The sequence below is a fragment of the Notolepis coatsorum genome, assembly GCF_963971535.1.
Source record: "Notolepis coatsorum genome assembly, chromosome: 2".
In the NCBI taxonomy this organism is placed as follows: domain Eukaryota; kingdom Metazoa; phylum Chordata; class Actinopteri; order Aulopiformes; family Paralepididae; genus Notolepis; species Notolepis coatsorum.
In genome coordinates this window covers 906738-929311 of record NC_140166.1, presented here as the reverse complement: position 1 = coordinate 929311, position 22574 = coordinate 906738, and the positions used below count along the sequence as shown (strand labels likewise).

Here is a 22574-nt window from a genome sequence, read left to right as displayed (position 1 = left end):
TCCCTCTAAACACAATTAGATTATTTGAATTGTATTAAAATAGGCTAAAATTAAATAGCCTATGCGATGAACGAAACAAACAATCATTAAGCAGCCGGTCTAATAATGACATTGTCTTGTCAGCGCGAGCTGGCTGCTGATATATTTGCGAGAAGCATCCATCTGCCGGCCGGCAGGGTGCAGTACTCCAATTCAGCCATTGGCAATTCAGCTGTTGGGTGGGGGCGCTGCTGAGCGGTTTCCAGACCGGACCTAAAAACACTGCTGCTCCATGCTTCACGTAAATATATCAGCAGCCAGCTCGCGCTGACAACAGAATGTCATTATTAGACCGGCTGCTTGGTGAAGCAACGATGAAACAAATGATTGTTTCGTTCATCGCATAGGCTATTTAATTTTAGCCTATTTTAATACAATTCAAATAATCAAATTGTGTTTAGAGGGAATTATTTTCACCGACATTATGACCAGCACCAAGTCGTTGGGAGGTGGAGATATAAATCACGCAAACCCACGATAATGTTCAGTTCTTCGCTTGATATAATTAATATAAATGTCCAATATAACGGAATTCGTTAGCTCATAAAAATGTGATTATAACAGACTGCTGTTTAATGTCGGGCAGACTGCCCACCGACACCTCAAGTCGGCAGCAGCACGAAGTCTCGAGGGACTTATTTTATTTGGAATATATTAATGACTGTATATACGCAAAAGTAGCCTAGTTTTAAGTTAAAATATTATAAATGCCTTGATGATGTCATTCTTTATATAGGCATATCAATTGTTTTTAAGCTCAATAAACTCTGACCGGAATTTATCCCATTTGTCCGGTAGATTGAAATCTACCGGACACTCAGACCTGCAAAAAAAAATTCTAACGGAAACCCTGGCCTACAGGTCAGGTCTCGGCGCTTGCTCAGCGGGGCAGGACTTGGTGGAGATAGCGTGCCCTCCCACGTGTTACACTTCACCAATGAGAGTCCTCACTGCCAAGTGAAAAGATGTCACTGGCAGTCGCCACACGTATCGGAGGAAGCGTGCGATCGACTCGGCACGCCCTTTTACCGACTCGTAGGAGAACATGCATACAGCAGCCACAGCAGGAGGGGGGGGAATTGGCACAACGACGAATTGGGACGGGGAGAAAATCAGAAACAGAAAAAGAAGAAAAAAGAAGGTCCTGCAAGTACCTTTATTTTTGATTGATTAATAAAATCACACATAAATACGTTTTAAGCTCCATTATATATGATATAGTACTCAAGTTCAGAACTAGAAAATACTGATAATTTATTTTTATAATAATTAAACTAATATCAATTTCTTCTCCAAAGTTCAAAAAAGATAAACAACAACAATCCGTTGTTTTGTTGACCCTCACCTGGCAGAGTCATGTTCGATGGGAGGAGACCGTCTGTCCAGACTGAGAGTGGGCCTGTGAGCTAGGAGCAGAGAGCACAGGAGGGGTCAGACCTCATGTCATGATACTAGGAGCAGAGAGCACAGGAGGGGTCAGACCTCATGTCATGATACTAGGAGCAGAGAGCACAGGAGGGGTCAGACCTCATGTCATGATACTAGGAGCAGAGAGCACAGGAGGGGTCAGACCTCATGTCATGATACTAGGAGCAGAGAGCACAGGAGGGGTCAGACCTCATGTCATGATACTAGGAACAGAAAGCACAGGAGGGGTCAGACCTCATGTCATGATACTAGGAGCAGAGAGCACAGGAGGGGTCAGACCTCATGTCATAATTAGAGATGTTCCAGTTAGTGCACTGCATCCCTGCCCGAGCCCGACGGGGCCCTACCCTACCCGACGGGTTCGGGCTGGGTAGGGCTTTGTTTTTAAATAAATAATTCGGGCTCGGCCGGGCAGCGCCCTCTTTTATTTATTTTTTTTGCACACGCCTCACGCTGCTTTCACTTTGTTTTGCGTAACGTAGTGCTGTCATCAGAGAGTGAAAGCCTCGTGTCTGAGGAGTCAAGATGTATAAGCTAACAGATAAAATAGTAAAGGGAAGGCTTTTGAAAGTTCCCAATGCGTCTGGGAAAGCTGCATTTTTAGAAACATTTGGATATAATTACCGCAGCCTGCAGGGAGAACTCGAGGGGAGTAGAACAGTGATGAAGCCATCAGGTGGATGATGAACAAATGAACCGGACCTAAGTGGTTCATTGGTTGTTTGAAGTTGGAATATAGCCAGTTGGCGAACGTTTTAATTTGTTCTTGGATGTATGTAGCCGGTTAGCGAAGTTTTGTTAATGTTGTTCAACGCGTTGCTGACATCAACAGCGAAGTGGTGAGTCTGATTATTATTATTTGCTGGTGTGGGTCGCTGGCTGCTGCCCTGTTCTGTTGCGCTTTCATTATATAAATGTTGCTCTGCTCGAAATCTGATTTCTGTTTTCCGTTTGTTTGTATAGTGACTGAGTAGGCTATTGTGTCGTGTGTGTGTGTGTCAAAGAAGATTCCATATAGCCTTCAATACGTGTGAGTCAGTCTAACGCGAGCGCTGGGAATAGACGGCATTCTAATAAGAAAGAGCGAAACAGGCTATATAATGCTTCTTAGTTTTCAGCGTGATATGTGTTATTTAGGTAGACCTATTGGACATTTTCGTTTTTGTTTATTTATTAAGTTAATATATAAACAGTGTAACTGAGGGGTACAATTCCCTGACTGTATTAATAAGTATGGTATCATTAAACCACTACTGTTTTATGTACATTACTACTGGCCATACAGTACACAGGTATCTTATGATGAACACTTCCCACAATGACTCGGTTCCACACAAAACTGGGTTTAAGTATTTATTAGCAGCAATGATAGTACATAATATACTTTACTTAAGGTGCACTTATAAGGCAAAGGAATGTGCGTAGGCAAATCAATAACATATGTCCATTCTCATATTACGCAGGAGATAATAATACAACCTGAATCTTAGGAATTATATCTATGGTACTCTAGTAAGATAGCGGGAGATACTGGTAGGGTCCCTCCGGTTGTAAGCCAGCAAGGGGAGAGGATTTGTCGGTAGTAGAGTCTGGGTCAACGATGATAAAGAGACTCCAAGTACAGGAGACGGTGCAATAATCTCTTGATCCGCAGACGAATACAGCTGTTCTCCGTGGCATGCAGCTCCGCATGGAAGAAAGCTAGCCGGCCTCAGGCTTCTGAGAGGCGGGCTCGACGTTGCTCCTCACAGGGTAAATCCCACACAATTGTGGGTGTAGGCGATTCTCCGCTCCATCACTTACAGGACCAAAAGCAAATATAATCCAGCCGAAAAGGGCTATGCAGTCGTCGGTAGGTTATCCAGTGTACATGATCCACACGGTCCTCGTCTAGGGCTCCTCGGGTGAAAGCGCCAGGGTAAGCAGCCCAGCCTGGATAAGCACACTAGCTGGTACGAGGAAACGTTGGTGATGCTGGTCACTGTAGAACGGTAGCCGCACGATACACTATACATAAATAGACTATTGCTGAATTAATAGAATAGGTCGAACTCGACGGTACAGCGTTAAACTCTGATACTTCAGTTATTAATTCGCACGCGGTCTCAATGCTCTATTTGGGGCCAAACAGGCCATACTTCACCGCACGTTGTATCGTGGGTGAGGCTTCAACTTATTGGGTAACTCTACTTCTGTATTCACCTGCGCCGTATTTATACGTTAGGTGAACAAACTAGTACCAGCTTTATTCCTGTCTCATATCCTTGCGCAGAGCCGTTCATGTCCAGGCAAGTCTTTGGCGGTGACTTTGAACCAGACCTTGGAGGTATGGCAATGGCGCCTAAGGGACCGCTGTCCAATAGGAGAACGAAATATTATGGTCTGTACTAGGTTAAAGGGATATTCCGTGTATATGTACAAGGAATACACAAGGGATATCAAACGATATACAAATATTATGCAATATATATCAATCAATAAATATATATATTCGGTTTAATCTGATCCTTCGTAACAAACAGTGTTTTGAATATCTAAAACAAAAATTTATATTTGGTTATATAATATAATGCTTTGTTAGTTTTCAGCGCGATATGCGTTATTTAGGTAGACCTATTGGACATTTTCGTTTTTGTTTATTTATTAAGTTCATATAAAACAGTGTTTCGAATATTTAAAACAAATTAAAAAATGTAAAAAAAATGTAGGCCTAAGTCTAAATAAATTTTTTTTTCTGGTTTTCATTCGGGCTAGGGCTTCAAATGTTGCATTACAGTCGGGCTTATTGTCGGGCAGGGCCTGAACGTCACGGGCTCGGGCTGGGCACAGGCTTCATTTCAAGGCCCTTGCAGACCACTAGTTCCAATACCATTTTTTCCTTCCCTATACCTGAACTTGCGTATGGGCCAATACCGAGTACTGATCCGATAACAGTGCATACATTTTTTTTAATTTTTTTTTACAGCTACATATACTGTTTTACATATATAGTTTTTTTGTAATAACTAGAAAGTAATGGTATTTATTCAACAACAGGTGATTGTATAGATAAGTATCATTAATTGACAACTGTGAGTTAGGGCATTTGCCATGTTGTTTGGCAAAAACCCACAGAACTGTTGTTGGGACATTGGTTCCGCACGGACGTTATAGCTATCCTGTCGGCACCGGTTCAGTTAGCTAGTAACGAGACAGGTGTACAGTATGTTGCGATTTTCGATGCACAATACATATTCAACACTCTTTTGAGACTCAGACTCCTATCCTTCGACACTACAAGCTACATTGTCACCGGTATGGCTGTCCGACAACATGTCATTAATTGCGTGCCTGTGTGCGAGAGATTGATCAGTGACGATACTTAAGTTAGCCAGTTAACATGAGCTGGATGGAAAGACAATGTAACGTTACTGGGAGAAAGGTTATTTACCTTGGAATACTCCTGTGCCAACTTGCTGTACTTTGCTCGCAGGCCTGCAGCCATTATTGCTGGATTAGGAATAGCCCCAACTGTGGCCAACTGTAGCCAAGGTTCTGTTATCAAGGTAAGCTAGCTGACCCTCGTTTACTAGCTTGTCTTCCCCACAGGGTTCTTCACATTGATATTTGATAACGTTAGTCGGCTAACGCTAGTCAGTAGCTACTTGGCTTGAATCCGATTCACCGTGGGTGCATTATTGTTGATAGACGGCCAGTGTGTCAGGTCCTCGAGAAAGAACAGGCGATCATCTGATTTGCTGTAACGTTAAAGCGGATGTTGTTCCAACTAGCTAGCTTTTCAGCTAATGCTAATAACAACTAGCTAGCTTTTCAGCTAATGCTAATAACAACTAGCTAGCTTTTCAGCGAATGCTAATAACACCAGCAAGCGAAAACATCCAAGCTCCCTGTCACACCGCTCTGTCTGGACAATGGCATTTAAGAAAGTGTATCTGCTGTTAAAATGACAAACAGCATTGACACTTTCATTCACGGTCGATTAAAAACACGTTCATTTTATAATCCTCACTCTCCGCTAGCACCGCACGTGTTGTTGTTGATAATTTACGTCATATGGGATCGGAGCATAGACTTGAGGCGTACTCGCCGATACCCGATCCAGCATTTAGGCTGTATCGGAGGCATTTCCGATACTGGTATCGGTATCGGAACAACTCTAGTCATGATACTAGGAACAGAAAGCAAAAGGAGTCAAACCAATGTCACGATACTAGGAGCGGAAAGCAAGGAGGGGTGAAACAATTGTCAAGATACAAGGATATATATAATATATATATAATTTAATTAACTTGAGGGGGTTTCTGGAAAACACCCTCAGTTTTGTTGTGTGATCATATCTCAGAGCAGACTGTGCTTCTACAGCTAACGAAGTTGTTGACAAAATGGTAAGCATTGATGAGCAGCTTGACTTGGCTTGGTTTTGTTGTGCGTTCATTACCTTGACTTCCTGTGGGCGTGTCAGCTAACTTCCGCGGAGGGGCTAGGCCGTGGGACCGGGACCGGGTGTTGGGAGAGGAGGTAGACAATCTATGGGTCAGAACCACCTCTGTGTCCAGGTCTTCATCTAGAAGCTGGAGGAAGACACTGTCCTTCTTCCCCGGACCTGGTGGGGGGACAGGGGGTGGGGGGACAGGGGGTGGGGGGGGACAGGGGGTGGGGGGGACAGGGGGCGGGGGGGACGGGGTGGGGGGGACAGGGGGCGGTGACGTAACGAAAGGACAAAACAAACACATGGACCTTTTCAAACAGGACAACATTCACAGGGTGCTGCAGGTTTCAACAAGTTCAATCTAAGACCTTTTTAATTAATGCCACTTAGAGCAAAATGTAATACCTGTGCAAATGAAATGGCCTTAAATTGAGAATTATGAATTTAAGAATCTTTAACTCATTCAGCGCCAGCTATTAGACAGGGCCTGTTGTAGCAATGCCACGCTTTAAAAGATAAGAGTGCGTCACCTTGTTTGTAGAGCTATAACTGTATTCTATATTATAGCTATGGATACAATACTATGGCCCATTTGACATCAACTATCTATCGTTCAGTATGTGAAAAAGAATAATTTCTTTCATCCATACGTTCCTGTGTTATACCGTGGTGAATATAATGCCCCTTTTCCACTGCATGGTACCTACTCGACTCTACTCTGCATTTTCGGTTTTCCATTACCAAAGTACCTGGTACCAGGTACTTTTTGGGTACTTTTTGGGTACTTTTTTAGTCCCTGCTCTGTCGAGGTTCCAAGCGGGTAGAAGTGGTACCAGAAAAGTCACGTGAAACACTGCAGACCACTGATTGGTCAGAAGAGAGACGCGTCACTCGTTGGAGCGTCTGCACAAATACAGAAAGCCGCCATCTTTATTAACACTATGGCGACCGGCGATTTAGGCCTCAGAGGACAGCAGATTGTAAACAAACCTATGTACTTTCTAAGAGCTTTATATATCATTTATAGTATTGCTATCTGTCCATTCTCATTGTCACTTGAGTGCATAAACCGTGCCTTCATAATGGCTTAAAGAAAATAAAAATCCATTGGTTGGTTGTCATTTTATAGCGTCGTGAATATAAGGTATATCGCACTTTTCGTCTAGGCTTTTCTGCAGGAGGCTGCCAAAAAGGCTAAACGTTGGCGCCGTTATATCAAACGCCATTTCTGCTGTATATATACGAATGAAATAAAACAAACTGCGTAGCATCTGGACTATTACAGAGCATCTATGGATGAAATGGGGGCGGCGGGGAACGCCGATTACTATTATTGATTAGCAATACCGTGTGCGTTCAATATAGCATTTTCACTGACCGATAACGTTACGTTATAAAACAATGTCCAATCCAGCTGTAATTTGGGGTAATATTATCCTACCGTCAGGCCATGTGATCGCCAGCAGCATTTCCTCACCAGTCATCGGATTCTGGTAGATCGATATGCACATTGGCTAATCATAAATCCCATTATTCCACGCTGAAAAAAACGCTCGGCAAGCTGATCCAAGATGGAGGGGCTTCGTTTGGAATCAAGGCTCTATGATCCGCCCACAGAACTGTACTTGCATTTTTTTTTTTTTCACATAATGATACTGCAGTGGAGCGATGGCGCCCCTAAGCGGGTCTGGCCGGTACTGCATGTTTCGAAAATCAAATATGTGAAAAGATCCTGATAGTGGATCGGGTACCTAAGAAGCGTTATAAATATGGAATAAAACAATAACAACTCGTCACGTATATACTCGTGGCTCTGGTCCACAACGCTCTTTTTCGAAACACGTATATACTCGTTCTCGGACGCCATAGTGTTAAGCCTCGCGTAGGATTTCATTATGTTTGCAGCAGGAACAAGTGCAATAAACAAAAAAGGATACAGTCACTGTGTATTCTGCCTCATTTATTGATGAAACAAAACAGACATCAACACAATTTGCCACCGAGCGGAGAGTTTAGTCTCACAAAAAGATCGCTGATTTGTTACGCTTGTTGTGCTTGTTGCGCTTAGGTGCTAATGTGCTAGCGTTTTAGCATGGCTATCGTACATAGCATGATCAATATAACTCGTTATTGATCGTTTGTACTAGTAACGTTAATGCTAGTAGAATAGACACAACGTGAGGTAATCACCATCCATTTTAAACCGGTTATTACCTAATGCTAATGTTAGCAGATAGACGTGAGAGGTAACGAAAGCTTGTTGTTAGCCTAATGCTAACGTTAACGTTAGCAGATACACGAGAGCCTAGGTAACGTTAAAGCTTATAGAATAGACACAATGAGAGGTAGCGTTAGCAGAATAGACGCAACGAGAGTCTGGTTAATGTTGTTATTGATTGATTGATTGAAAACTGTGTTTTACTCTGGCTTACGCCAAGCCCTCACGGACATAGCTATGCTGGAGCTCTCATGCTGTACGCCAGCGGCCCCGCCTCCCCACACGGAGACAAACTGAGTACTTAGTACCTGCAGTGGAAAAGGAACGAAGTACCAGGTACCTAAAGCGAGTAGGGTAGGGTCGGGTAGAGTCGAGTAGGTACCATGCAGTGGAAAAGAGGCATAAGTATGGTTTTAGAGCGGTCTGGGGTCATTCAGGCTGTGTTATAGCCTTATACGTGGATCCTACTATAAGCGTTGCCGTTTCTTGCCTTGACACGCTACTATTCCCAAATCAAATCTATATAATAGGTATTATGTTTCATCATGAATGCATGACATAGATAAAAAGATACTCACTGCAGAGCTCCAGCCTCTTGCGCCGGGTTAACCCTAACCCTAGAGAGACACTCACTGCAGAGCTCCAGCTCCCTCCGCCGGGTTAACCCTAACCCTAACCCTAGAGAGATACTCACTGCAGAGCTCCAGCTCCCTCCGCCGGGTTAACCCTAACCCTAACCCTAGAGAGATACTCACTGCAGAGCTCCAGCCTCTTGCGCACCCCGGGCGTCCTCTGGATCAGCTCCCTCCGCCGGGTTAACCCTAACCCTAACCCTAGAGAGATACTCACTGCAGAGCTCCAGCCTCTTGCGCACCCCCGGCGTCCTCTGGATCAGCTCCCTCCGCCGGGCGCTCAGGCACTGGGAGGCCGACAGCTTGGAGGTGGAGTGTCTGGACTCGGCCTCGGCCAGCGTGGCCACCATCTTGCTCTCGCTCACGCAGCCCCTGACGTACGACGTCCCCGACTCCGCCCTGCGCATGACCGCGAGGTCGGGGGTGGGGAGGGCCCGGCGGGAGAGGTGCCGGAACGACGCCGGGGGCGTGGCGGGGGGGGGGGAGGGCTTGTTACGGGGGGGAGGAGGAGGAGGAGGGGCGGGGCCGGCCTCCAGCAGGGCGGGGTCGACCACGTTGAAGCCCTTGGTGTCCCAGGACATCTTGACGAACAGCGTGTCCTTACCGGCCGACTCGGGGAACGGGGCCGACATGGGGAGGTGCTGGACCTGCGGGCCAACGTGAGACTGGGTCAGAATCTATTCTATTATGGAGGAGTCAGAATCTATTCTAGATCTATTCTATTATGGAGGAGTCAGAATCTATTCTAGATCTATTCTATTATGGAGGAGTCAGAATCTATTCTAGATCTATTCTATTATGGAGGAGTCAGAATCTATTCTATTATGGAGGAGTCAGAATCTATTCTAGATCTATTCTATTATGGAGGAGTCAGAATCTATTCTATTATGGAGGAGTCAGAATCTATTCTAGATCTATTCTATTATGGAGGAGTCAGAATCTATTCTAGATCTATTCTATTATGGAGGAGTCAGAATCTATTCTAGATCTATTCTATTATGGAGTCAGAATCTATTCTAGATCTATTCTATTATGGAGGAGTCAGAATCTATTCTAGATCTATTCTATTATGGATGAGTCAGAATCTATTCTATTATGGAGGAGTCAGAATCTATTCTATTATGGAGGAGTCAGAATCTATTCTAGATCTATTCTATTATGGAGGAGTCAGAATCTATTCTAGATCTATTCTATTATGGAGGAGTCAGAATCTATTCTAGATCTATTCTATTATGGAGGAGTCAGAATCTATTCTATTATGGAGGAGTCAGAATCTATTCTATTATGGAGGAGTCAGAATCTATTCTATATCTATTCTATTATGGATGAGTCAGAAATGTCACATTTTCTAATAGTCGTGTCAGTCTCCACATTCGATTTTCATGTCAGAGTCGAAGAATATATATATAATTTATTTATTATTCCTCCTCCTCCTCCTCCTCCTCCTGTACCTGCACCGTGCTGATGATGGAGTCTGCGTTGATCTCTCCGTCACAGGAGCGAGCCTGGTAGTAGAAGACCTCCTGGGGGTGGGCCTCCCTGCCCAGCAGGCCTCTCTTCTTCCAGGGAACCTCCGCCAGGCGCACGTACCACTGGACCAGCGCCTTCTTCTGCTTCCCGCTCTCTGAAACCAGGGCCCTCGTTTATCAATAATGCGTAGAAAGTGTTCTATTTTCGTTCTTAAGCACGGAATTTAGAATGTCTCTACGCACAGACAAATCGGGATTTGTCGACTGTGCGTGCATAGGTCGGACGCACACCCCGTGTTGATAAATACCAATGTTCTTACCGTCGTGCATGATTGTAAGCATTTGCATACAGAACTGCCCCTAATTAACCATAAAAGAAACACCCCCATGAAATGTGAAATGATGGAACTATGAGAAGCTTCACAGAGCGAGATTGATCACGGAGGTCTAACTACAGCATTTTCCGTTGTGAACAATCTTATTTGGAAACATGACACACAGAATAATAGTATTTAGCTTTTTATTTGACTTACCTGGATCAGAGCATGCGAGCGGAGCGGAGCACTCGAGAAATCCGCTCTTCGCTCTAGACGTCTGGTTCCGCTCTCATTGGCTCATGTTGGCCCGCCCCCCCAAGTCGCTCACCGCTCACCTTCATTTACGAATCAAGCGCTCCCCGCTCCACAGCATTTTTTTTTAGCATGATGTAAATTAGCTTGATTTGACCAAACTACAACAGTCTGCACCTGCTGGGCCCCTTAACAATTGTTTGTATTGAGCCGTATTGTATTGTACCCATTCTGCAATCTGTTAAATAATGTTTATCCATTCAACTAGCTTTACTATGCTAATGTAGCTAGCCTAGCCGCAATGCTATGGCAGATCCCATTCACGTTAGCATGTAAGCTAACAACAACAGCGCTCTTTTTGTGAGACTAAACTCTCCGCTCTTGGTGGTACATTGTGTTGATGTTGGTTTCGTTTCATCAATAAATGAGGCAGAACACAGTGAATGTATCCTTTTTTTTATTGCACTTTGTTTGTTTCTCACTTGTTGTTTTAAAACTTTGTTTTAAGTCACCCGAGGTGATTTTTTTTTTTTTTTTTTTTTTTTATATCTTTCTTCCCCTCCTTTTTCCCGATTTTTCTCCCATCCCACCCTTCCTGGTTGTTGCGTACTTTCCCCTACTGTTGGTCCGGGAGACCGGAGACTGTCGCATGCTTTCCTCCGACGCATGTGCAGCCTGGGGCAGGCCAACCTGGCCGCGCAGGTTCTCACCGGGGAGAGTGTAGCGTGTGGGAGGCCACACTATCTCTCCTCAGTTCCAACCCTCGCTGAGCAGGCGCCCCGACCGAACTGTAGGGGTCGCTGTCCACAACGCCCAGGACCCACCCTTCAGCTTTCCCACCCCCTGATACAGCCAATTGTATCAGTGTGAGAGGCCAGCCAAGCTGATAGCAACGCCGGGAGCTGGATTCAAACAGGCGAATCCTAGTGTCTCCCGGTGTTGGTGACGAACGTAATCTCCGTGCGCCACCTGCCCCCCCCACCCGAGGTGATTTAAAGATGGCGGATTCTACTTTGGGTTCACCCTTCTCATTGGTTGAAAATGACCTTCATGTTTGTACATCGCCACCTGTTGCTTTGGCATTGTACTACTCTCGCTTCGGAAGTCGCGCCGACCCATTTTAAAACCCACTCCGCTCCCGCGCCGCTCACATGCTCTGACCTGGATAGATAAAAGGTTAAATTAAAAAGAAAAACTAGCTGCTCAGTCCAGGCCAAAGTGCCAGAACAAACTGTAAATGGTGCATTTTATATAACAGCTTTTATCCAAAGCGCTTTACAATTTTGTTCCTCACATTCACCCGTTCACTCACGCAGACATGCACGGTGCCAACCTGCTCAACGGAAGCAATTAGGGGTTAAGTGTCTTTTCTCAAGGACACATCGACACGCTTCCAGGGAGGAGCGGGAATCGAACCGGGAACCTTCCGACTACCAGACGACCGCTCTACCGCCTGAGCCACTGTTGCGCTATAATGAGCTGCTCAGTCCAGGCCAAAATGCCAGTACAAACTTTTTTTTTATCCTCTTTTTCTCCACCTGATTTTCTATGCTTTTCCTCCCATCCCAATTTAGCCGTTATCGGCCCAAGCCGCAGGCAATGCTGACTCCGGGAGTCGAGACCGCAGCCTCTTGCATTGGTGACGAGCGCAATCTCCGCTACGCCACCCGACCGCCCAAAATGCCAGTACAAACATGACACAAAAAAATAAACCGACAAACAGATCTACAGGATTAACCCTTTCACTGCCGCACGACAGAAGGTTAACCCTTTACTATCACACAACCAGGGGGCGAAATTAAAGCCCGCCGCCCGCCAGGGGCGCTCAGTTTTTACCTTTGGCGCTTGCCACTGGGGGGTCTGCCCGCCGTGTGGCGTGTAGACGTGTAGTTCATAACGATACTCTTATTTTGAAAATCTGTGCGGGTCTCATTTCCGCTCCAAGCGCAGCTCCAGTCATAATATCGATGGCTCCGGCAGTTAGCAGCATTCAGTTCGTATGATACTCTTATTTTGAAAGAAACCGTGGCAACGAGTCATATCCGCCCAGCCCTGCAGCGGGATACTATTGGCTTCTGCTCGTATCAACACAGACAGAGGCAGTCTGCTCTCGTCTAGACCGGACCTCCATGAGCTACCGTTACTGTTTAAACAATGACCCAGTCAACTATTCACTTTTAGTTTAATACATGACGAGGCATTGTCTAACGGTATCTAGCTGGCTAGCTACTGATATCAACAAATGCTCCAGCAATAGTCGACTCGAGTGCATAATACCTCCGTTCCCTCGTTAGCTAGCTCACGTTAGCTAGCTCACGTTAGCTAGCTCACGTTAGCTAGCTCACGTTAGATCTATATGTCCCAGTAAACTAAATTGTCTTAACGTTACCTAGCGGGCTAGCAGTAGCTACAGATAGCTCCTGATATCAATGTCTTATAACATTGATTCAATGCGTATTGTAGCTGAGGGCATGTTGAATGTGATTTGACCAAAGAACCCTAACATTATACCAATAGGGTCCAGCTGCAGCGCCGGAGAATCCTTGCATGCTGAATGTAGAGTATTAGTATAGGGTCCCGCTGCAGCACAGGAGAATCCCTCCACAGCCTGGCCCCCCCCCTACCTGACTGATCTCCTTCTCCCCTACCGCCCCACCCGTTCCCTCCGGTCCTCCTCCACTGCCTCCCTCACTGTCCCGACATCCAAGCTTAAAAACTTCGGAGATTGGGCCTTCTCTCGCACTGCACCCCGACTCTGGAACTCCCTCCCCCAGTCCATCAGAGACTCCCCTACACTCTCCACCTTCAAAGCTCGCCTCAAAACCCACCTGTTCTCCCTTGCCTTCAACCCCCCCCACCCCTAAACCCCCCCCCTCCCCTCCAACCTGATTGATGTCTGTCTCCAGTCTTTTTTGTGCTATCAGGCTGTCTTCCCTGTTCCCCCCATGGTCTCATGTTCCTTTTGTTTTTGTTTCTTTGTTGTTTTTGTTTTTGTTTCTTTGCTTTCGTTTCTTTGTTTGTACTCCTGCTCCCGACTACTGTCAGCGACTTCGGGTTATTGAGAAGCGCTATATAAATTAAATGAATTATTATTATTATTAATCCTTTTTGGAGCTGGAGGCTACTAGAGTACACACAGACAGTGGAGCTGTTTGCAGATATCGAGCATTTTGACTTATTGCGTGGTGGCGATGTCTCGCAGATAATACAACTACAAGTATGATTATATAATATATATTTTATTTAAAAAAAAAAATTATATAAAATATAGATTTTTTTTTTAATCAAAAAAGATTTGGCAGGTAAGAAATATGCTTGGCGGGTAGATTCTTCCCATCTACCCGCCACTGGCCGGTGAGTCAAAAAGTTAATTTCGCTCCCTGCACACAACCGACGGCGATGCTCCATCATTAGCTCCGCATCCGTCGGTTGTGTGATAGTAAACGGCTAACATTCTGTATTGTCACAGTGAAAGGGTTAACCGGCTGTCGTGTGGCAGTGAAAGGGTTAATTAAATACTACAAAGTAAAGAATAACAGAAACTCACCGTCACCAAAGAACTTGATAACCTGGGCCACATAGGGGTGGTCCTCGTAATCTCCTTCTATCAGAATGTGTTGGCCTGTTGTTATCTCAGTGGTCCTGGGGAGACCCTCCACACTGATGCACAAGGATCTGCAGATAGGAAATAATAAAGATTATCCCAAGGTTATGAATCAATTAGTCGAGTCAAGATTATGTAAAACATTTGTAACCATCAGCTTGACTTGTATATATGAAATATTATTGTTAACACTAACAGTTGCCTGGAGGGCTAGTTGCAAGGACTGGTGGTTCACTAGTCCGTTATCAATAGACAAAGACAAGAGAGATTAAAATCAAGAATGTCACCAGGCATTTGAGGCAAGAGAACTATAAAAACCATTCCGTGAGGGGAGCTCCAGTAGCTCACCGCGTACCTCGAACGCTATTTCGGCGTCGGGGACAACCGTGCGCGTCACGGATCTGGGGTAGCGAGTTCGACTCCCGGACAAGCCGTACTTTCTCAGAGTGTCTTTCCCCCCATCTGTACCCCCATTCAACCTGTTTCTGTCGGTCATACTTGACCAGAGAAAAAGCGATAAACGCAAAAAGAACCAGCTGACTGGTCAAAGTTTTTAAAAAAAAACATTCCGTGCAAGGCCTCTATTAAACCTAATTTGAAATGTAGGTTCTGTTTACTTTCAGGGACTGGGAGGGACCATGTTTTTTTTTTATTATCTTTCCCCCACTCCTTTTTTCCGATTTTTCTCCCATTCCACTGTTAGTCGTTATGCCAATTCCCAACCCCCTTCCCCCTACTGTTGGTCCGGGAGGCCGGAGACTGTCACATGCTGGCAGCGCAGATTCTCACAGAGAGAGTGTAACGTGTGGAAGGTCACACTACCTCCCTCCAGATCCTACCCTCGCTGTGCAGGCACCCCGACCGAACTGTAGGGGTCGCTGTCCACAACGCCCAGGACCCACCCATCAGCTTTCCCACCCCTAACACTGCCAATTGTGTTAGTGTGAACGACCAGCCAAGCTGATAGCAACGCCGAGAGCTGGATTCGAACCCAGCGTCTCCAGCGTTGATGGCGAGCGCCTTGCCCACTACACCACCTAGCCGCCCGGGAGGGACCATGTTACTGACCAAACACTATATCACCTGTCGGAATCTAGAGCGATTTAACACTTATTTTAACAAGAAAATACCACATACAGCACGTTCAAAGTCTAAAAACCAAGTAAAAAATATTGGTGTTACTATTGACGCAGATCAAAATGTTTTAACACCCACATCCGGTCAATAACAAAAATCTTTTTGTTTATTTTTAAGAATATAGCAAGAATTAGAGGACAGACAAATCGAAAATCGATTTTCACGCTTTAATTTCCAGTAGGTTAGAATACTGTAATCGTATTTTCACTCAGAATGCTCAGAGTTCTAACAAAGACTAAGCATCTGGTCTGCATCCCCTTAACACTTGTGTGTATTGAGCCCTACTGTATTGTATTGTATCCATTCTGCAATCTGTTAATAAAGTTGTCAATCAATCTACCAGTGTGCCATAGCATTGACTTAAGATAAGATAAGACTTTATTGAGCCCCTAAGGGGGGGGATGCATAGATTCACAGTACAATATAGTAATATAAAATATAATAATAATTATAAAGTAATATAAAAAGTAATAAATAAAGTAATATAAAATAGTAATATAAAAGTAAAACACAAGATAGACCAGTGTTATGAGTCTCTCTAGAGTCTAGTGCAAAGAATCAAGATGGAACCAAGATAGACTTCAAAATAATGCTACTTGTCAATAAATCACTGACTAGTTTAGGGCCCAAAATACACATCTCTGACTAAATAGCTGCCCAGCAGCGGGTTGTTGTTGTTGTTGTTGTTGTTGTTGTTGTTGTTGTTGTTGTTGTTGTCGTCAGCAGAAGCCACTCACTTGTACCCGTAGGTCTGCAGTTTCCTGTCGAAGCTGCACGGTCTTCCCCGGCCGCCCCACCGGTAGACGCGCCGCACCCGCAGCCGCAGCCGGGCGCTGTACCCCGGGGACATGCTGCCGCACCGCACACAACACGCACCACACGAGTCACGACGAGGACACACTGGAGCCGTTAAAAATAATGATGCAAATAACTGAAAGTAAAAAAAAAATAAAGCGATATGACGTTATATAATCTAAAACATTAATATCAAACTTCTTTAGGAACACACAAACACAAGACACGACAGCAGCTACGATAGCGTTAGTTCGCGCGAAAATTGCGTCACCGACATAACAACCAATGAAATCACAGGGACGTTGACCCCGGAAGTGGATGCCGACACCCCGGAAGCTTTAGCCCGTCGATTACCAAAGGTAGCCGCATTTCTGGCAGACGCTCTCTGATTGGCCGACGCCAGTTTCTACACTGGTTAAGTTTAGGCACTCTTCGAAGTTGGTTAAGGTTAGAGTTTAAGGTATGTATGGGCAGCGGGTGATTCGTTTAAGCGATAGAACGCCAGGTAGTTTGCAGGCTGTTCGACGCGGACATGTATATATAATATCTATATCTATGGACGCGAAATGGGCAAAGACACAGCTCGTGGTCAAACATGCCAGTGGCCAATCAGAGAGCGTCAGTCAGTGGCCAATCAGAGAGCGTCCTGCAGAAATGCGGCCACAACCTTTGAACGAATGAATGAATAGTTTTATTTTCGGTCTTTGTTTACAGATAAATCAAAAACACACATGTGGGGACTTTCAAAAGGAAAAGAAAAATTCACAAATGTACATATTCAAAGTAAGCTCACACACAAAATCCAAACTCAATGACCGAAAAAAGGAATAGGCTGAAGCACATGCTTATTTTTGCCTATCCTTTACAATTCTTAAAAACTAAATATACTTTAATATAAGAAAGAACTATTTAAAATATGCTGCAAGATATAATTTTGTTTTCTTTTTCTTTAAGAGAAAAAAGAAAAGAGAAAATAAATGTTTGATGTTTTACTCAAAACGGTACTCCTGAATTATTTGATCCTTCAGGGCCTTTTTAAATCTCCCCTGAGAGGTACACAACTTCAACCCGTCACTAAGACTATTCCACAATTTAACTCGCAAAATTGAAACACATCTAGCTTTTACATTAGTTCTTACCTTTTTATATGTTTTAAGAATACACAACCCTCTTAAATTATACTTTCCTTCTCTTGGTTGAAAGAGACTTTGAATACAAGCTGGTAGGTTCTTACTCTTAGCACGAAAAATGATCTCCAAGGTTTTTATGTACACCATATCTAAACATTTTAATGTGCAGGACTTTATGAACCTTTAACTTATACCACCACCTTAAAGCGGACAAAAGGCACTAGAGAACACTTAAATTCACACCCTTTAATTAATGAAGCAAACTATAATAATTTATAATTTATAATAATAATAATAATAATAATAATAATAATAATAATAATAATAATAATAATAATAATAATAATAATAATAATAATAATAATAATAATACACTGTGTTTGTATAGCACCTTTCACAGCAGTACAAAAAGACAGGCATAAAATGAGCACAACATTGGCAGATCAAGAGCAATGCATAAAGTGCAGACATAAAGCATAAAATAGATAGCAGTAAAATTGTTAGGGTTTGTAACTGACCTCAAGCGCAACGGCACAGAGAGAGTTGTTTCAGAGTTAGCCAAAGCAAGGGCGTATTTATTTCCAGAGTCACAAGATTGAATTAAGTTGAGCAACAGAACAAACGGGGAATCTGGCAAGTGAAGATTGTTGCGGCTCTGCAGATTCTCCCAGTAGGTGGTGGTGAGGAATTAGCTTGTGACGTCTGAAGCCGCTCTGCAGATCCTCCCAGCTTTCACTCCAGGTGGAAACGGAGAGAGAGAGAAAACTGAGTTAGCCCAGCGCACAGCAGAAACAGAGAGGTGACTGATCCAAATAAATATCCAAGTGACTTGATCTTCGGTGTAACACACACAGTTAGCAGAGTCCAGAGAAAAAACAATACGGTAATCCAAAGTGTAAATCCAACACAAAAAATAGGTGAGAACAGTATAAACAAAACGGGATCTCTTCAGTGTTTCACAAACACACAAAAAACTGGTGATCCAAAAATAACTGTTTCCAAAAACTCACCAGAGCGCAACGCGTAAAGTGGGCAGATAACGAGGCGCAGCTTCGAACGGGGAATCAGGTTCTCCACAGGGATTACTTCACAAAAGTCCTGGGGAGCAACAGACAGGGAACAGCGACGGGAAAGACAGGCAAATGCAGGAGTATATTCAAAACGATCCAACATCGATATTAGGGGGATCAGGGTATATAAAGCCACAGGGCGCTGATGACAAGCTGTGACAGCTGCGGGATGAAATTGATCATTGCTCCAGAAGCGTGTGATGGGGAGAGCACCAATCAACACGGCACCTTACAGGAACGGAGCGTGTGGCGAAGAATGCAATTAATCAACAAAGTACCTTAAAGGAACGGAGCGTGTGGGTGGGGAGCGGACCAAACCTCACAGTATCCCCCCCTCCACGGGAGCCACCCGGCGACCAGGCCGACCCGGCTCGCCCGGATGGGCACGATGGAAGTCGGTGATCAGGCCGGGATCCACGATGAGCTGGCGGGAGACCCAGCTCCGTTCCTCCGGACCGTACCCCTCCCAGTCCACCAGGTACTGGAACCCCCGACCCCGCCGTCGAACGCCCATCAACCGGCGGACCTGCCACTGGGGGTGACCGTCCACCATCTTGGGAGGAGGTGGTTCCGGAGCAGGAGGCATCAGGGACTGAGAGAGACAGGCTTAACCCGGGACACATGGAAAACGGGGTGAATGTGCATGGACGCAGGAAGCTTAAGACGCACTGCCGCCGGACTGAGTACCTTCAGAACCTCGAAAGGTCCGACGAACCGGGGGTTAAGTTTCTTGGCCGAGGACCGAAGTGGAAGGTCCCTCGCGGAAAGCCACACCCTCTGCCCAGGGTGGTACGTCGGCGCAGGAACCTGGCGCCGGTCAGCCCCACGACGGGCGCGCTCTGATGACCGGAGCAGCGCGGTCCTGGCGATCTCCCAGACCCGACGGCACCGGTCGAGGTGGTCCTGTACGGAGGGAACTGCCACCTCCGCCTCCTGTGCAGGGAAAAGAGGGGGTTGGTAGCCCAGGGATACCTCAAAGGGTGAGAGGCCGGTGGCGGAACTGACCATGGAGTTGATGGAGTACTCGACCCAGGGAAGGAAACGGCTCCAAGAAGCTGGTCTCTCGGCAGCCACACACCGAAGAGCAGACTCCACACTCTGGTTCATCCTCTCCGTTTGTCCGTTAGTCTGGGGATGATAACCAGAGGAAAGACTGACCGTTGCCCCCAATCCCTTGCAAAAAGCCTGCCATACCTGGGAAGTGAACTGGGGCCCCCGGTCCGAGACGACGTCCTGGGGAAAACCATGGAGGCGAAACACGTGGCGTGTCAGGAGGTCCGCCGTCTCGGCCGCTGAGGGAAGCTTGGGAAGGGCCACGAGGTGAACCCCCTTGCTGAACCGATCCACCACGGTCAGAAGGCACGTGTTCCCCTGGGAGGAGGGAAGACCCGTGACGAAGTCCAGCGCCACATGTGACCAAGGACGGCTCGGAATGGGAAGCGGCTGTAATAGCCCGGAGGGTGCCTGGTGGGAGGCCTTGCTGCGGGCGCAGACTGCGCAGGCCAGTACGAACTCCTTGACGTCGTTCCTCATGGTGGGCCACCAGAATCGACGAGCCAGGAAGGAGAACGTGCGATGAACGCCCGGGTGGCAGGCGAACCGGCTGGTATGGCCCCACTGGAGGACCCGGGACCGGACCGAGTCGGGGACGAAGAGACGATGAACCGGTACATTGCCTGGAGCGCGATGGAAGCGTAGGGCACGCCTTACCACCCCCTCGATGCCCAAGGTGACGACTCCTACCACCCTGGCCTCTGGGAGGATGGGAGTCGGGTCCTCAGTGGTTGGAGCCCCCTTGGAGTGTAACCGGGACAGGGAGTCGGCCTTTGTGTTGCGGGAACCAGGGCGAAACGTCAGCGAGAAGTCGAACCGACTGAGGAAGCTGGCCCATCTTGCCTGCCGGCCATTGAGGCGCTTGGAAGCACGGATGTACGTCAGGTTCTTGTGGTCCGTCCAAATGGTAAACGGCTCCTCGGCCCCCTCTAGCCAATGACGCCACTCCTCCAAGGCAGCCACAACCGCCAGCAGCTCCCGATTGCCGATGTCATAGTTCCTCTCGGCAGGGAGGAACCGACGCGAGTAGAAGGCGCACAGATGTACCTTCTGGTCTGTTGCCGACCGCTGGGATAAGATAGCTCCCAGTCCAGTATCCGAGGCGTCCACCTCAACGATGAACCGTCTCTTGGGGTCTGGATGGAGCAAGATCGGGGCGGAAGTGAACCTCTTCTTGAGGGAGCGGAACGCAGCACACGCCGCTGGGGACCAGTCGAACGGCAGGGCGGGAGAGGTCAGTCTGGTAAGCGGTTCCGCCACTTGACTGTAGTTCCGGATGAACCTTCGGTAGAAGTTGGCGAACCCGAGGAAGCTCTGTAACTCCTTCCGAGAGGTGGGTTCCGGCCATTCCTCCACGGCCTGGATCTTGCGAGGATCAGCTCGGGTCAAGCCTCTCTCCACGATGAAGCCCAGGTAATGGACGGAGTCGGAGTGGAATCGGCACTTCTCCGCCTTGACGAAGAGCCGATTGTGGAGGAGGCGCTCCAGCACACGGCGGACATGCTGGATGTGTTCCTCGAGGGTCTTGGAGAAGATGAGGATGTCGTCTAGGTATACTACCACAAACTCCTCCAGCATGTCACGAAGGACGTCGTTCATGAGCGCCTGGAATACCGCCGGAGCGTTGGTGAGGCCGAACGGCATCACCAGGTACTCGTAGTGGCCCCTGGGAGTCTTGAAGGCGGTCTTCCATTCATCGCCCTCTCGGATACGGACTAGATGGTAGGCACTCCGGAGGTCCAGCTTGGTAAAGACGGTAGCCTGGGTGAGAGGCTCGAAGGTGGAGTTCATGAGAGGTAGAGGATACTTGTTCTTAATGGTGATCTCGTTGAGCTGGCGATAGTCGATGCAGGGTCGAAGGTCTCCATCCTTCTTCCCAACAAAGAAGAAACCGGCCGCCACAGGAGAGGAGGAAGGCCGAATGAGTCCTGCTTCCAAGGACTCAGAGATGTATTGATCCATCGCTGCCTTCTCCGGGACGGTCAGACTGTAGAGGCGGCTGCCGGGAAGGGGAGCCCCTGAGCGGAGGTCGATGGCACAGTCGTAAGGCCGGTGAGGCGGAAGGGCCTGAGCCCTGGACTTACTGAAAACCTCCATGAGGTCGTGGTACTCGGGGGGTATGGTCGAGAGGTCCGGAGGCGGCTCACCAACGGATCTCCGGGGCGAGGGACAGGACGCCGCCTGAAGACACTGGGCATGACAGGAGGAGCTCCAACCCTTGATGGTACAGGAGGACCAGGCGATGTGGGGCTCGTGCAGCGTGAGCCAGGGCCGGCCCAGGACTACTGGGACAAGAGGGGATCTGGTGATAAGGAACTGGAGTCTCTCAACGTGGTTACCAGCAATGGTGAGCAGGACAGGGCAGGTGCGTTGAGTGATGTCAGCCAGGTGGTGTTGGTCCAATGCGAATACCTCCAATGGCCTCACTAGGTCCTCAAGTGGAATGTTGGCCCGGGTAGCAAACTCGAAGTCTAGGAAACTCTCGTCAGCCCCCGAGTCAATGAGTGCCTCCACCGTGGCCCGTTGGTCCGCCCAGGCCAGGGTGACGCTCATCAGATGGCCAGGTGGTGCACGGCTCTGGGAACGAGAAAAACGGCTCACCAGGATCTCCCGGGGTCCCGGCGAGCCTGGTCTTTTGACCGGGTGGGGCAGTTGGCGATACGGTGTCCCTCCCGGCCGCAGTAGAGGCAAAGGCCGACCCTGAACCTCGCCTCCCGTTCAGCTTGGCTAAGATGAGAACGTCCCAGCTGCATGGGTTCCTCCTCGGGCACCGAACGGGAGGGAAAAGAGCCACCAGTCGTGTTGGGAGCAGGGCGACCAGCAGTACCGTCACGAGTACGGGGGGTCCGGAGTACCTCTGGAGGTCCCTGTCGGGTCCTCTCACGTCTTCTCTCCTGGAGGCGTCCGTCGATGCGAATGGCGAGGCTAAACAGGTCCTCGAGGGACTCAGGTTCCTCACGGGTCGCGAGCTGGTCCCTGACTGCGTCGTTGAGCCCCCTCA

General features: G+C 47.2%; 1 protein-coding gene across 1 annotated transcript in view; it reads right to left on the bottom strand.

Moving 5' to 3' along the window:
• Positions 1–16540, bottom strand: part of orc1 (origin recognition complex, subunit 1) — a gene marked incomplete at its 3' end in the record, with an annotated part of 105451 nt that extends 88911 nt beyond the window's left edge. Inside the window, exons 1-6 of the mRNA XM_084307598.1 lie at positions 16263–16540; positions 14332–14459; positions 10198–10370; positions 8964–9393; positions 5906–6070; positions 1385–1445 (exon numbers count right to left, since the gene is read on the bottom strand). Coding sequence (XP_084163724.1) covers positions 1385–1445; positions 5906–6070; positions 8964–9393; positions 10198–10370; positions 14332–14459; positions 16263–16375 — 1070 coding nt within the window. The 5' untranslated portion in view covers positions 16376–16540. The remainder of the gene's footprint in view (positions 1–1384; positions 1446–5905; positions 6071–8963; positions 9394–10197; positions 10371–14331; positions 14460–16262) is intronic.
• Positions 16541–22574: the final 6034 nt, after the last annotated feature.